The sequence below is a fragment of the Glycine max genome, chromosome 3, assembly GCF_000004515.6.
Source record: "Glycine max cultivar Williams 82 chromosome 3, Glycine_max_v4.0, whole genome shotgun sequence".
Lineage (NCBI taxonomy): Eukaryota > Viridiplantae > Streptophyta > Magnoliopsida > Fabales > Fabaceae > Glycine > Glycine max.
The window spans coordinates 608,144-623,411 of NC_016090.4; the positions used below are offsets into that span (position 1 = coordinate 608,144).

A 15,268-nucleotide genomic window follows, 5' to 3' on the forward strand; every position below is an offset into this window, starting at 1 on the left:
ACAAAAACAGAGGCTGAGATAGTAATATTTTATAATATTGGAATGAATATTCTACGTCGGTTATTTTAGAAACAGTCTAAAAAAAATTCTGACATCAATTATATATAAATATATATTCAGTTATATAACTGGTTTTACAAAAATAGTTATTATTATGTTTATAATAAACACTTATAATCTATTTATGTAATAGTTATGTTGATATTTATTTAAATAACTAATCCATGAAGATAATGTACTAATGTTAACGGAGGCGGAGAGGGTGAGTGGGTGACAATGTGAAAGATAGATGTGTGTGAGATTTTTTTTATATCCAATTTTACTCTTTTGACTCTGATAATTCAATTAAAAATATTAATTATATACATTAAATAATGAAATTATTTGAATATTACCAATTTATATATCTCATTTTTTCCCCTTAATTAGTATGCTAAACATCACCTTATACAAGTGAAAAATAAGTTTAACTTAATTAGCAAAATATATAGACTTCCCTGAGTTCCCTCAATGTTCAAGGTTCAACTCTACATGAAAGCATTTCTAGAAAGAAACAAGTATCATATACGATTATGAATTCTTAATGACTTATATTCAAAGGGTATAAGAATTTCTTCTTTTAATATAAAAACATCCTAAGTTTTTGCTTATTAATGCATGCACACATGATTACCCTTCTACCAAGTCATTTTTTTTCCTTCTCTCCCTATTTTGTTTGGTGGGCAGAAGCCAAAAAGAAAAGAAAAGAAAGAAGGGGTTTAATTAAATACGAATTTGAAAATTTTGTTCCTCTTTTGACACTGATCGAATCGGGCATAGCTAGGTAAGGGTAATTGCTTCTGCAAGAGTCATGTTGAAACGTGATCCTACTTAGTTTTGAAAAGGATGAAGCCACAAATAAAGATGGTCCTTGTATAAGTCCCATTTTCCATACAAAATCTCCATAGACTTACCCTTTAGATATCTTGAAAAATGTAATATAAAATTATCGATTTTGCCAACTAACTTTAATTAATTAAATGTGGGTTTTTTTTATTAAAAAAGTAAGTATTTTGTACACAAGTGTAAGTAATTGTTTTGTTCAAATAAAGCCCCAACATTAATTTGTTATAGGAGGATATATAATTCTCTTATTACATCATCTTACTAATCATCCTATTTTCTTTATATGGTATAAGTATTGAATGTTTTTATATTTTCAAGTTATTAAATGTATTTTTTTAATATTTTTTATAAAGTAGTAATAGTAACAAGATATAAAGGAAGACTTGCAGAAAGATATATTCATTTTAATTAATAGTTTAAGTTTAAAATTTTTTTAATTCGTAGTAGGAGAGAATAGATTTATGATAGATACTATGTTTTAATGGCAATTCAATGAGTTAGGTTACTCTTTTCCAATTCAAAGACATTTGCATACATAATTAACAGTAAAATCCAGGAAGAAACACAATTCAAAAACGAATCTTTGAATTATCCCAATAGTTAAGTGAAGATTAATGCTAATCGTGTAAACTCTCACACCACTACTATATTAACTCCGTTTGCCACAACATTGCAATGACAATTTTACCTAACATTGCATGGCTGTCATGTGAGATAGTAGTAAGAGTTTGCATTTGTTATGATCCTCATGAATAGGCCCTTCCTTTTCGTGCAAAACATAAGACAAGTCCATACATGGGACCACAACATGATGCTAATTAAGTGAAGAGCTTCACAGCCCCATACTGCACATGTTATTAAGATGCATGCGTGGCACTTTAATTTTTTCAATAATTAATGCCATATGAAAAAACATAGCAATGAAATTTTTTTTTCTCTTTAGTTGAGTCTAAATTGAAACGAGTTACACATGAAAGACTAATTGGGGACAACCTACTAAATCATTGTTATTGCCCAATTACAAATGTGATCCCATTGCCTTCAATGCAATTTAAGTTTTGTCCTGTTCCTAATATTAAGCCATTAGGTTTCTCTCTCTCTCTCTCTCTTTCTTAGTGTAAATCAACATCTATGCTATAATGTGGAAAATGAAGTGGGTTTGCTTACTACATGTCAAGTCCATAGTAGCATTTAATTGGCCTTCAAATTAGGCTAAGCATATGGACCAATGACGACAGAAAAGGAGTGGCAGTTTCTTAAAATTATAATAGGGGTCATTATGGAGCAAGCCTAATAGAACACAAACGTAAGTTTCAACAATAATAATGATTCTGTTAGTGTTATTAACATTGTACGGTACAAAATTGTAGTAGTCTTGCCGTATGACCAAAAAGAAAGAGGAAAAAAAAAGTCACTATTTAAATGGAAATTAAATTTTCATTCATTTGAAACAAAGAATATATGTATGTGTAATACCGGATACTTGGTCTCTATGGTAATTATTCTATGACAATGATCATTAGGGACTGGGTTCAAGCTTAATTAGTATATATCTATATATCAGAACAACAAACAAAAAAATGTTTAATAATATATTTGCTTGACTTGAGGAATAATAAAGTGCTAAAATGTAATCATATCTGAAGCTTGAGGAAAAAATGCTGAGGCATGGTCTGGTTAGGAGGAAACTATTCGTTTCTGTTTTGCATATATAGCTATATCGTCTGTATATGACCATGTTGAATTTAAAACTTGAGTTACAAATACAACTCTAATTCGATAGAATCGACAATTCAAACGCTGTTTGTATCCAAGAGTTGAAGAATCAACAATGGGTACGTATTAGGTCAATTATATATGTGTGGGCAACTTAGAAAATAAAGTAATTAATTTCTAAGTAATCTTAATTAATATCTGACGATAACAACAATAGTTAATATTACATATATATACATATATAACGATAATACATGCCTTAAAATTTAACAGTTAATTTTATCATTGATAACTAAAATAATTACTTTACATGTACTCATTTAGAAAAGACAAAATCACCATTAAAACGTTGAATGCTGGCATGGACTTGATGACACCGGCACCATTTTCTGCATTAAATTTGCCAAGGTAATTAACTTTCAATTATCTTAGTTGACTGGTTAAAAAAGAATGAAATGAAAAAAAAAAGTTGCAGTTGAATCCTTCTACTAACAAAAACTAATAAATTAATAATTAATACTTTACGATAAAAAGAAAAAACTTTCAATTATTTACCTATATATGTTGCTTGAGTGCACCTTAAAACTATACCTTGCCTTCTTCATTTACCTGATAAGAAATTACGTAAAATCATAATTGGAAGAGAAAGCACATACAATATCAATACAAGTAACAAATAGCCACTTGCACTATGAATATGATGGGACTGAGTAGTCTCTCATTACAATATCAGTACAAGAGATCTTACAAGTAACAAATGCCCACAAGCAATTCAATGATACAAGTCTGTGTCAGTGTGGTGTTCGGTTAGTCCATGCTTAGGTGATTTCAAAACCAATTCAAAGTAAAAAAATAAAATAAAAAATAAAACGGATTTATAAATTGCTTTCAAATAAAATAACAGTTCATGTGATAAAACCATCAAATAAAAGAGCTTAGAATGGATCATGTATTCATGTATAATGTCCCTCAATACAGAGATATTTTTCTAATGCCATCAAGAAGTGTAATTGTCCAACTTTTCTATCACTTTCATAAAAAAAGTATATGTATAAACATGTAGGACAAGATTAAGCATCACTAAACATAAACCTCAATCACATGGGGCTGATAAATGATTATTCTAAGAGTCTTCATATTTTAAAGTTGCTAGTGCATTGATGGTGAGAGCAACAAGGTTGAGCATGGGAACTCGTGCTTACTCTAATTCCTTCCTAACCCCAATAGAGCAAACATCAACTGACAATTCAATGCAAGAAAAGGAATAGAGTAAAAAAGACATTAAAAATGAAAAGAAAATAGCTTGCAATTTCGCACAAGTTCATTTAGCAAAAATGTTATAATTCACGACTTTGCATCTTACGGAACACACGGGTTGTTCTATTTTCTGCAAATCAAGAAATCCAAATCATAACCTAGTTATTAGTCCTACTAAGCTAGGAAGAACTAGCATTCTAACAAAAATAACTAACCAACATTAATCGACAAAAATAAAAAAAGCTAGGAACAACTATTATGATTTTAATTTTGAAACATGATTTCTCCCCTCTGAAAGAAACTTGCCATTGCTTCCTATTAAGTGTTTTACCAATGTAAGGAATTCAGAACCGTGAATATGCTCAAGTTAATAACTTTGTAAATGACTATGTTCATTTGTTTGCACCTCGTGAAACATTGAGGCAGGAATTTTGGGAGTATGATATGATATGAATTGTGTGGCTATTGGCACTGACGTCTGAACAATAGAATTATTAACTATTAAGATACACCTTCAAATGAGACAGGTGGTAGATTGACGTAGCCACTGTTTAGATTTACTACTTACAATATTCACTAAAATTGGCATCAATATGGGAATTAAGTGACAATTTTTTCACACTTTTTTTTATTACTAAAAGTTTATTTGAGTTGAGTCTCGAAAACTCACCAAGATCAAAACAAGCTTCAAAGTTTATTACTTACAAATAATCTATCAATAAGATTTTTACATTAACAGTAAGATTCAAACTCATATCTTTATGGGATATAAGTTTGATCTTTATCAATTGAATCAGCCTTCCATAATTTACATAACCAATGCATCCGATCAAAAATAAATGACAGCTATCTAACCGTTTATTTATTTTTTATTATATCCAACAGTTGATATGTAAAGATATCATCATGGACCAAGATTTAACAAGTCCATGCTAGACATAACCAACCCTTTGAAACGGATTTTGTAATTATTTTTTCAATTAAATTTATAAAATTAAATCATCACTAATAAAGCAGACTAGGAGATCTTAGTAACTACCGCAAAGTTTCCTTGCACTCAATACTTTGAAATATAATTCTTTGTCACTTTAAGAAGCAATATTTAATCTGTACAGAAGCACTAATTCTGCTGAATAAATAATGGATAGCGCACTAATAAACCATCTACATAGTATATAACATACATAGTCAGATAATAGTAAATAGGAAAAAAAATGTCAACAATCCAGTAAAACATTTGAATACTACTCAATAATTGACAGACTTGGGAAGGGAAAGTGAAGAAAAATGAAAAGAATAGACAACGCTAGATTACCAGTAAAAAAATGAAAATTAAATAAATAAATAAATAAAGACATTGTACATCATGTCAGTCCCCCTTTAGCTTCAAGAATTGTGCCTTGTCCAAATGGTGCATCTGATGCATAAAATCCAAAGGTTAAAACATATGCAGAGGACCATTTTCATCTTTTAACATTGATTCTATCCAAGAACGGTGTGAGGATATACCTCCTATACAAAGCATGAGGCAGCTGCTACTTCTTTGAATAGTAGTGCCATGAGAGCAGCTTCAATCTCCAATAAATAGGCAATTGTCCTCATTAAGGTAGAATCTAAATTTTACATTTTCTGAACCTCTTCATAGATAGAATGAAAGAGAGCAGTAGAAATATATCTCTCACCAAAACTCGGAAAAATAACCTTCAATGTGCAAAATAAGACACAAAGTTAGAATCAACATTAGGAAGCTTTATTAACATGAGAATAACTTAGCACGGAAAGTAATAAAATAGAACATCTAAATGCATTCATTCTGTATATATACTTCTGCTCTCCAAATTTCCAACTTTTCTAATTCTTAGACAGCATCTTTTCCTAAGCCCTTATTTGTCACACTCTTATGCTTTGCCATCAACTGCCACTTCTGTGATGGGAAACACAGACACCCAACTTCATCTAATAAACCCAAAAGATATTTAATTTGCTCCTAGCCACTGATCTTGCAATTTTTAAAACCAAATGAAGACAGAAGAATCATGATTCCACATAAATTTTGCTTAGAAGAGGTTAATTTTTCAAGGAGCCATAATGATCTAATTAAGGAGATAAGAATACCAAAAAATAACCTGGGACCAAAGAACATGCAGGAAGCAAAATAAACTATTCAGTTTAACATTCAACAACTCAAACTAAACACAAGCACCAAAATAAACAGAGGAACACATCTCTAGACACAACACCAATTAGTTGTGAGAAAAATTCACTAAGCTTCATTTTATTCTATCAAATCAATTTTCAACACTGGTTCATATATATAAAACCTGTCCAGTACATCCAATGAAAACAACATAAAAGAAATCCAAAATATTTGAGAAATAAACTCACCACAATAAGTTTCCCAGAATTCTCAGGCCGTCTTGCTAAATTTATGGCAGCAGCTGCTGCAGCTCCTGAAGAAATCCCAACCTAGACAGAAATTTGAATCAATTATGATAGAAGCTATTGTAAAAAGTATAAACCAAAGATGAAGAATGTCAAGCCAATAACTAAATTGAATTTTGCATCTAGAATATACGCACGCTAAAAATATCTATACAAAGCTAAATGCAGATCCCATACTTCAATTTATAGCCAAAATATTGCAAAACTTTGCTGATAATTAACATTAAAATATATTCAAAGATAATTTACAAGTAAAATGATTTTTAGTAGGACTAAAGTAGGAATTTTGTAAAGCCAAAGACTAAAGTGACCAACAGTTACAATCTCGAGGACTAGAATGAGGATTTACTCAATATTTTAACTTATAACGTACCAGCAAACCTTCTTTCAATGCTAATCTCCTTGCCATTTCAACCGCTTCAACATTTGTAACCTGTACTTTCATGTGTCAGGTTAATTAATTGTTCAAAATAATCTATTTATGCAAATTATGAAGATAACAGCACTGCATGATTAGAAACAAAAAGCCACTAAAGCAATAACTAAAGAGAGTTTAGTATATGACACTCCGGATAAAGCAATTAAATCTTATGTAGATGACTCTAAAATTGAACTCGTGATCACCAAAACTCACGAGACAAAGCTTGCTCTTTAGTATAGAAATACCAAAGCCAAAGAGAATAACCTCTAGCAGATTATTCTGACCAAGAAATAAAGAGGAAAGTATACAGCAGAGGAGGAATAATTATTTTTACCTTGATAACTTCATCAAGCAGTTTGACATCCAAAATGCTTGGCATGAAACCTACAACCAAATCCAATACAGTCAACAACTGACAAGAAAATGTTTTAAGTGGTTATTGGCCTTGAAACTAACAATATGAAGAGGGGAAAAATAGCATTCATAAACTTTGTAAAATATTCATACCAGGACTGTCACCCGAAACAACACTTCTGTCTGCAGGTTCCACCCCAACCACCTAAGCAAGACATAATATAGCACACTTTAATGCTAGGTTAAAGAAAGTAGAACAAATAAAGCATCACTTGCAATTTAAATGTAAGGAGCATACACCTATAATTGTCTATCATAAGCCTAATACACTTGAGCATGTCACAAATGACACAATTCCTGGAAAATGTTGACTACAATTTCTGGTTTAATCAAATGTATGCTAGAATAGTCAAACTAATATTTTATGTGTTCCTTCTGGATCCTTTCTCCTTTTTTTATTCACTCTTGACCCTCTCCCTCTCCCTTTCCAACACAGGACACAGAGCCAGGTCTCCAGAGATTCCAAATATGAGAAATATAATGTGGATGCTGTCAGCAAACTAATTCAATAACAATTGCATATAATTTCTTTTAAAACTAAAGAAGTGCAAATTATGGGACTTGAATTCAGGAACTGATATACTTAGGAGTGGAAGTTAGTGCCACAGGGCCAACAAGTATCTCATTCAATTTGAAATAACAACTAAATTCACATCAAATGAATAATCAAACCTTTATATTTTTGTTCATCATTTTCAGATATTGTCCAGTGCCAGTAACAGTGCCACCAGTTCCAATCCCAGCTACCAATATGTCAACATTACCCATGGTATCCTCCCATATCTCTGGCCCTGTAGTTTCGAAGTGGATCTGTAATTTGTGCATATAAATCTTAATAACATGTAAATTAATTTATTTTATAGTTTCTAGTTTCATTGATGCGATAAATAATTCAAAACAGTGATTGATTAAGTGAAGGTCTTATGGGAGATGCATTAAGACTTAACCTTTGTATTAGTCATGTTATCAAACTGCCGAAACATGTAAGCATTGTTTGTGCTGTGAACAATTTCTTCAGCTTTGTCAACTGCCCCTTTTAGCCCCTTCTCAGCATCAGTCAAAATAACCTCTGCACCAAATGCACGTAAAAGGATTCTTCTCTCAACATTAACAGAAGCTGGCATTGTGACTATAAGTTTGTACCCCTTTGTTGCTGCAACAAAAGCAATGCCAAGTCCCGTATTTCCAGTTGTTGGTTCAACCAAAATGGTCTGCACCAATACAGGATCAGGAATGTAGAGAAAATCAGAGATTCAATACCTTGGCTTTGTACAAACTATTACATCACAATACAGTAAGTTTTTTTTTTTTTGTCTTAACCCTTTGGTTCATGAGAGAAAAATGACCCTAACTAATCCGGAGTTCGGCCAGGAGGTAAGTAAAGCCCGACCAAAAATTGTTTCCGCCAACGATGGAACTCAGGTAGTACCCAAACGACTTAACTTTAACTTCAGCACATTAACCACTTATACCCAATCACTTGGTTACAATACAATAAGTTTAGAGATAGATGGAATAGCAAAGATTGCATTGATATATACACAAAAAATATTCATAATGTACCTTCCCAGGAGAAATTGCTCCAATCTCTTCAGCATCAGATAACATACTATAGCCAATTCTGACATTTGAACAATAACAGATGTCAACACATGATATATGTTAAAGCTGATTATCTGAACATCAAACTCCATCCTTAACAAAAAAAAAAAAAAAAGCATGTCAAACATGAAAGAGAAAACAATTTGCATAGTGCAAATCATGGAATGTGAAAAAGCTTCTGACAAGATGAGTCAAACTCAGGATTGGGAACGCGATTATCTAACATATCACAAAACCAATCCTTAACAAAACTAAAGCATGTCAAAACAAATAGCAATACAATAGCATTGTTAGTTGGTAAAAATAACCTTACATATGAGTGTCGCTAACAACTTTTTAATCAATCAAGAGATGGATGAATCTATGAGTGAGGAGAGAAACAATGTTTTAAGAGATAAAATTTCACCCCGGTGTATTTACAAAAACTGTTATAGTGTTGTGTACCTCTCAGTATTTTCCTAATAATAATAATTCATTAACCTCCTTTGGCAATGTCTAGGATCATAAATTTTCATTCTATCTATCACATTCTTTCTAACACACTTTTTACTAATGATACTCACAAAATTATGTAAATAATGTAAATCCCACTCCGTATTGATAATTTAACAAGTCCTGACAAGTTTCAAATTTCAGCAAAATGAATATGCAGGTATTGTTAGCATTAATCTTCTTCTGATGAATAAAAGTATAACCTACCTGTCCTTGACACTTCGGCAAGGTTCCATAGACTCAAGTTTTGCAGCAATGTTAGCCACACAACCTTCCGTAACTTTATTGAGGTACACCATTGGCGTATTTCCAATCAACTGCACGACGAATTCGTAAAATCATTCAAAATTAAAAAAGAGAGCTTTTTGGTGAGTCCTAATGATAAGAAACATATGACCACTTTTCAAATGTATTAAAATTGTTAAATTCTTTTGTACCCTTGCAGAGTTTATTAGTGATAGATATCGTTAAATATAACCATCACTTAAATCATCTAATTATATGGGTATTTTAGGAATAAGATTAGAAGTTATAATATTTAGATAAACTTGTTCAAAAGCACTTCTAGGAGAAGAAAAAAAAATGCAACCAGCTTCTCCATAATTTAAAATTAGCTTATGAATAAGCTAATTAGAACAAGTTTTCTCCAAAGCTTCTCTAAAAAGATGATTTTTTTTTTAACTTATACATAAGCAAATGAAGAAGCTGGTTGCAGTTTTTTCTTTTTTTTCATTAAACTTTGTTCTCCTAATTGGGAAGTGAAGGGAAGTAGGTAGTAGAGTACCTGGGTGACATCTTCGGCAATGTTGACGGTGTCAAACCCTTGTCTGGTGGAGTAAACTAACGGAGTAGCAGAAGAAGCTTTAGCTTTAGCGGCGGTGACGGTGACGGTGACGGTGTGCTGAGACTGAGAAGAACGAGAACGAGTATAGGGTTTGAGGCTAACTAAACGGTGCCGTTGGAGATCGAAGGGAAGAAGCGGTGGTGATGAAGATGAAGATAGCGCCATTCTCATTCCTTAGACTCGCTAACGTGTCTTTTCTTGAGATTTATCATGGGTTTTACAATTTATTCTTAGATTGGGGTCCTTTTGGATTTCCCAATTGCAAAAATAATTATCTTAAATCATATAAAATACTACAAACAATTTTTAGACGGACATTAAATAAAATTTAACTATTTTATTAATGTCATTTTTTTTTTTACAAACCACATATATTCTTTGGATATTTAGTACAGTTATGTACTAAAACTTGTCGTACTCAATTTTTTTTTAAAATTAAAACAACTTCATGTGAATTAATCAATAAAAATTAATACGAATAATAACTATCAACTCTCCTAAAATTAACGATAATTATATTTAAATTTTCATTACACCTTTTATTTTTATCTTATATATTTTTAGTATTTGACTAAAATATTTTTTTGGTGAACATATTTAATTGTACTGATATTATAAAAAGATTTACACTGCTATTTTAGTTTCATTTGAGTGTTTAGTGGCATTTTCATGGAGGCATATCCATGTGCTAGCTCACCCAAAAACTTGTTTATAATAATGTTTTGATTTAAAAAAAAAAGATTCTTACACATTTATTTTAATTTCTTCACACTCTCTGGCTTTGATCAATCATTCCATGTATACTATGACAAGAAAATGCTAAATGGTCTTTCTAGAGGAAAACACAATTATAGTAGTGTGAGTGTGACATCTGAAATTAAGCTGATAAAAGAAAGCATCATGGAATCTGTAAAGTCCCAAAGGAAAACTAAAAAGTTGATAACACATATGGCCAGTTCGTGTCAAGTAATATCACTTTCTAAACACCCCCAAAGAAAAAAGGTTGATCATCAAATCAACAACAAAAGACACTACTTTCATAGTACACCCCCAAATGAAACCAAATTTGCCTAAAGCCTCTTTCCTATCAGATATGAACGTTACCTTACAGTGTCAGCATCAAAATCACTACAATACATATATATATATATATATATATATATATATATATATATATATATATATGGGGTGTTCATGTTGTGACATCTCTAAAGGCCAAACCTAAAATCATTTGTATTTATGGATTGTGATAGGACAAAACTTAAGGATACGGTTGTTTAGGTGTTGTTTTGTTTGTATATTCTAGTCAGACTTAAAGTTTGACTTGGGTAATCCTTATAATAAAGGTATATATTTCAGGATTATCCAGATTACCGAAATTAAACTTGAATTCTGATGAGAAAAACAAGACCTAATTAAGTAGTATATTTAAGTTTTGTCTTTAATTTGCAATTATATCCAATCCAACGAAATTAACATTCACCAAAAATTGTGATTCCCATAAAGAGACCTCAGAAATCTCCTAGACCTATTAGTCTTGAGCTTCATGAAAGGAACTTTACGTGCAACAGCCTTCCAAATCATTTGGACAGCATCACCCTCCTTAGATGGGAACTGAAACTCAAAGAAACTCTCAACCTCTTTCAACCTGTTCCACATTCTTGTCCACTCTTCCTTCCCAATGCTCCTGATGAAGTTTATAAGATACCTCTTCTTGAGAGCATCTCTTGTGCGCACGAACACGCAGAACTGAGAGTAGTCAATGACATCCTCGTAGGGAAGCTCGATTTCGTCGCTGATGATAACGGGGACGCAGTGGCTGGCAATGGCATCGAAAAGCCGGTTCGACGAAGGGGTGTCGCCGGCTATGTTCAGGCAGAACTTGGAAGAACGCATGCCTTCTGCTGCATTTCTCACACCACCCTTTTCAACATTCCCAAATGAAAAATGCACGTCCTTTTCATTTTTAACAAGATAGTATAGCTCGTGCCGTACATGGCCTCCCTGTGTATATATGAGAACAAGAAAAAGATCAAGTTGAGACATGGAATATTTCATATGTTTAGGAAATGAAACTTGGATTTGGAGAAGGACAATGTTTTACGTGTGTTTTTGGTGATGTTCTACTATCAGAATTGGAATTTCACCTAGTTATATGTATAACAAGAATTATCAAGATAGATTACCAAAATGAAACCTCAGTTTTGATTGGAGAATAACATTAATAGCACATACTGCATCTAAATTTTGACCTTTACAAAATAGAGTTAAATACATTTTCCCTATAAATATATTGGTACTTTTAACTTTTAGCTCTTGTAAAAAAAAAAAAAAAAACTAATTGTCTGTAATTAGTTTTAACTTTTAATGTCCAATCATCAAAACACCTATTTGACTCTATATGATATTGCCACAAACATCTTTGTAATGTGACAAGTGAGAATGCCAAGTGTTTTTGTAACAGAAGGACCAAAGACAGATCATTTGGAGATTATGGCAATCATAAAAATAATTACATGAACTAAAACCTAAAATGCAAAATACTATCAAACTTTTTCCACTGGACAGTGGTTGGTCAATACTCAATAACATGTGCTGCCAACTTTTTGAGGAACATTATGTGCAAATGTAGCTACAACTACAAGCACGGTGTACATTTAACATGAGCTGACACCAACTGCATCCATAAATGAATGTTCACTAAGTAAACAAGTAAACATTATTAGGCACATGATCACACAACAACTTATAGGTCTGAAATTTCAAAAGAGAACTTATGGTCCTCAGCATAAGCTGAAAATTCGAACTCGTTCCATTACTTTTTTCTGCAGCTATGAGATATTGATTTTATTTTATAGGAAAAAAAAGTTTAAGAATACTTTAGCCCTTGTGTATGTGATGCAACCTGAGGAGCAGTTTAGAACAGAAATTCCTAACTGCAACTGCATCCATAAATGAATATGTTCACTAAGTAAACAAGTAAACTTTATTAGGCATATGATCACACAACAACTTATAGGTCTGAAATTTCAAAAGAGGACCTATGGTCCTCAGCATAAGATGAAAATATGATGAGCTTGTTTCATTACTTTTCTCTGCAGCTGTGAGGTATTGATTTTATTTAGAAAACAAGAATAAGTTAAGAGTAATTTAACCCATGTGCAAGTGATGCAACCTGAGGAGTAGTTTAGAACAGAAATTCGTAGTGATGCAACCTGAATAAGTCAACAGCATTTGTTATTTCATTTTGGAATAAAATCCCACATATGGAGGATGGATGATGTGGTCTACAAGACAAACTATTTAAATTTCTGGTTTTACCAATAAACCACAACTCTAGCCTCTTAAATTTTTTTTTCTCCTTAAAGGTGCCTACATCTAATATTTGTGTACAATTATGTAACTAAGATGACCAACTAAAAAATACCATTTTTTCAAACAAAGAATTAGTTGTGCTGGATATTATTATTGCATCAAACCAAAATGCAAGAACTCCATCTTGATGTGTGAAACTTACTCAACCAAAAGTATGATGTAAAGACAAAAAGGAAAGATTCAATTCAACAAAACTTAAAAAAAAAAAGATATTAGAGAGTGAGACAAAACATACATCTTTTCTGTATATAGCTCCTTGGAAGTACAGCAATGTTGGACGGCTATCGAAGCTGGACTGATCATTATCATAGGATCCAACCACATGTTTGTAAGGTGCAATCACATCTTTCTCAACATTGGCTATGTTTGTAGGATACCTCCCAAAATCTGAGAGTATGAAAGTGCCAGGCCACAACTTCATTCTTGCATCCAACATACTATTTGGATGGTGAGCCACGATCACATGATCCTTCCCCCCAGACCTCTTCCATTCCTCTTGTTCCGTCACATACTTCACCAATTTTTCTTGCAGCACCTTGTTCATGCTCCTCTTCTCATGTGGATTAGTTTTGGAGGAGAACCGGTTATAACAAAGAGAGGAAAAGAATGGCACAAATACCACATCAGATTCACTAGAGTTTCTAACTCTGATTACACTCCTAGCATTAGATTGTGCTTCAGCTTCAGGTAGTTCTGAAGCAAGAAGATCCAAAGTGAGCCAATACTCTATACTATGCTGCGAATTCAACCCTCCAGGGTAATGGGGTGCTTTGGTTTTGATATCAGGCCAAACACTGTTAACATTCTCTTCAGGCTTCCAATCCAATAGTCCAAAATGAAACTCAGGAGGCAAATCATACATGAAAACTCTTAGAACAGCCTTGTCATGTGCTTTGCATTTCACACCTAGTTGTTGTTGTTGTTGTTGTTGTTTCTCATCATGTGTTGTTGTTGCCTCTATATTGTTTACAAGTATTGCTCTATTGCCAAAATTAGATGGTTCAACTTCTTCTTCCATGTGTTTTTGCTGCTGCACTGACTGATCAAAATCTGAGTTGCTGAAGGAAGAGAAAAGATTTGAGTTAGGCGAAGCCTCGGAGCGAGTGGAACGAAGAACGAACAGCCATGACAACATGAACAACAACGTTGTCATTGTGAAGAATCCACACAAGGACTTCTTGGAAACAACCTTGATGGTGGAGCCAGCAGACACGGTTCTCTCAACCATTATTAATATTATTGTTATTGTAACAACAGCATTCCAAGCAATCAACACAGTACTAGGAACCAACGTGGTTAAGTAACTTTGTTGTTTCAAAGTTGAAACAGACACAATCGCATGAAAAGAACATGAGGGTCCATGATCAACGGTTGTTGTTTGAGTAGCTGGTGACAGAAGAGAAGACTTTTGTATGGAGTTTCTCTTTGTTTATTGTGTGTGTGAGAGAGTGAGAGTGATATGTGATATGATATAAGCGTGGGAATAGGGTCTAACTGTGGAAGCGTTCTTCTTGGCTTAAGCGTTCCACTCGATTTTAGAATGAGGCATTTTGTGATTAGAAAAATCATAAAAACCAAATCAAATCCAAAGTATCGATTCCAGAATGAGACGTTTTGTGATTAGAAAAATACTTTTTTTTTTATTTGGTAATAATCAAAGACATAAATATTGATAACAACTCACTTAATGTTTAATAAAGTTAAATTTCTCGATTTGATTAGAAAATACTAGTTTCTCATCCTATATATATATATAAGGATTTTCACATAAATTAAGGAAAATATTTAATATTTAAATTTGTTAAAAATTATTATACAAT

General features: G+C 32.4%; 1 protein-coding gene and 1 long non-coding RNA gene across 2 annotated transcripts; both read right to left on the reverse strand.

Moving 5' to 3' along the window:
* Nucleotides 1-2,860: 2,860 nt before the first annotated feature.
* On the reverse strand, nucleotides 2,861-4,533 carry LOC121174637 (uncharacterized). Its single transcript, XR_005890853.1, has 2 exons — nucleotides 3,157-4,533; nucleotides 2,861-2,990 (listed from the first exon to the last, which is right to left on the reverse strand). It is a non-coding gene; the product is annotated as an uncharacterized lncRNA (long non-coding RNA).
* Nucleotides 4,534-5,011: 478 nt separating this feature from the next.
* LOC100819100 (uncharacterized) lies at nucleotides 5,012-14,949 on the reverse strand. Its single transcript, XM_026128060.2, has 13 exons — nucleotides 13,684-14,949; nucleotides 11,556-12,077; nucleotides 10,014-10,247; nucleotides 9,437-9,546; nucleotides 8,699-8,756; nucleotides 8,083-8,346; nucleotides 7,808-7,945; nucleotides 7,229-7,280; nucleotides 7,056-7,105; nucleotides 6,674-6,733; nucleotides 6,244-6,324; nucleotides 5,368-5,559; nucleotides 5,012-5,275 (listed from the first exon to the last, which is right to left on the reverse strand). The coding sequence occupies exons 1-12, from the start codon at nucleotides 14,674-14,676 to the stop codon at nucleotides 5,479-5,481; spliced, it is 2,643 nt and encodes an 880-aa protein (XP_025983845.1). The 5' UTR covers nucleotides 14,677-14,949; the 3' UTR covers nucleotides 5,012-5,275; nucleotides 5,368-5,478.
* Nucleotides 14,950-15,268: the final 319 nt, after the last annotated feature.

Excerpts from the sequence above, each read along its gene's own strand:
- LOC100819100 (XM_026128060.2), bottom strand. The coding sequence starts at position 14,676 with ATGGTTGAGAGAACCGTGTCTGCTGGCTCCACCATCAAGGTTGTTTCC. Across the intron at positions 9,547-10,013 it reads TTGCCGAAGATGTCACCCAG|TTGATTGGAAATACGCCAAT; the intron begins GTACTCTACTAC and ends TTCGTCGTGCAG. Across the intron at positions 8,757-9,436 it reads TGCCGAAGTGTCAAGGACAG|AATTGGCTATAGTATGTTAT; the intron begins GTAGGTTATACT and ends TTCAAATGTCAG.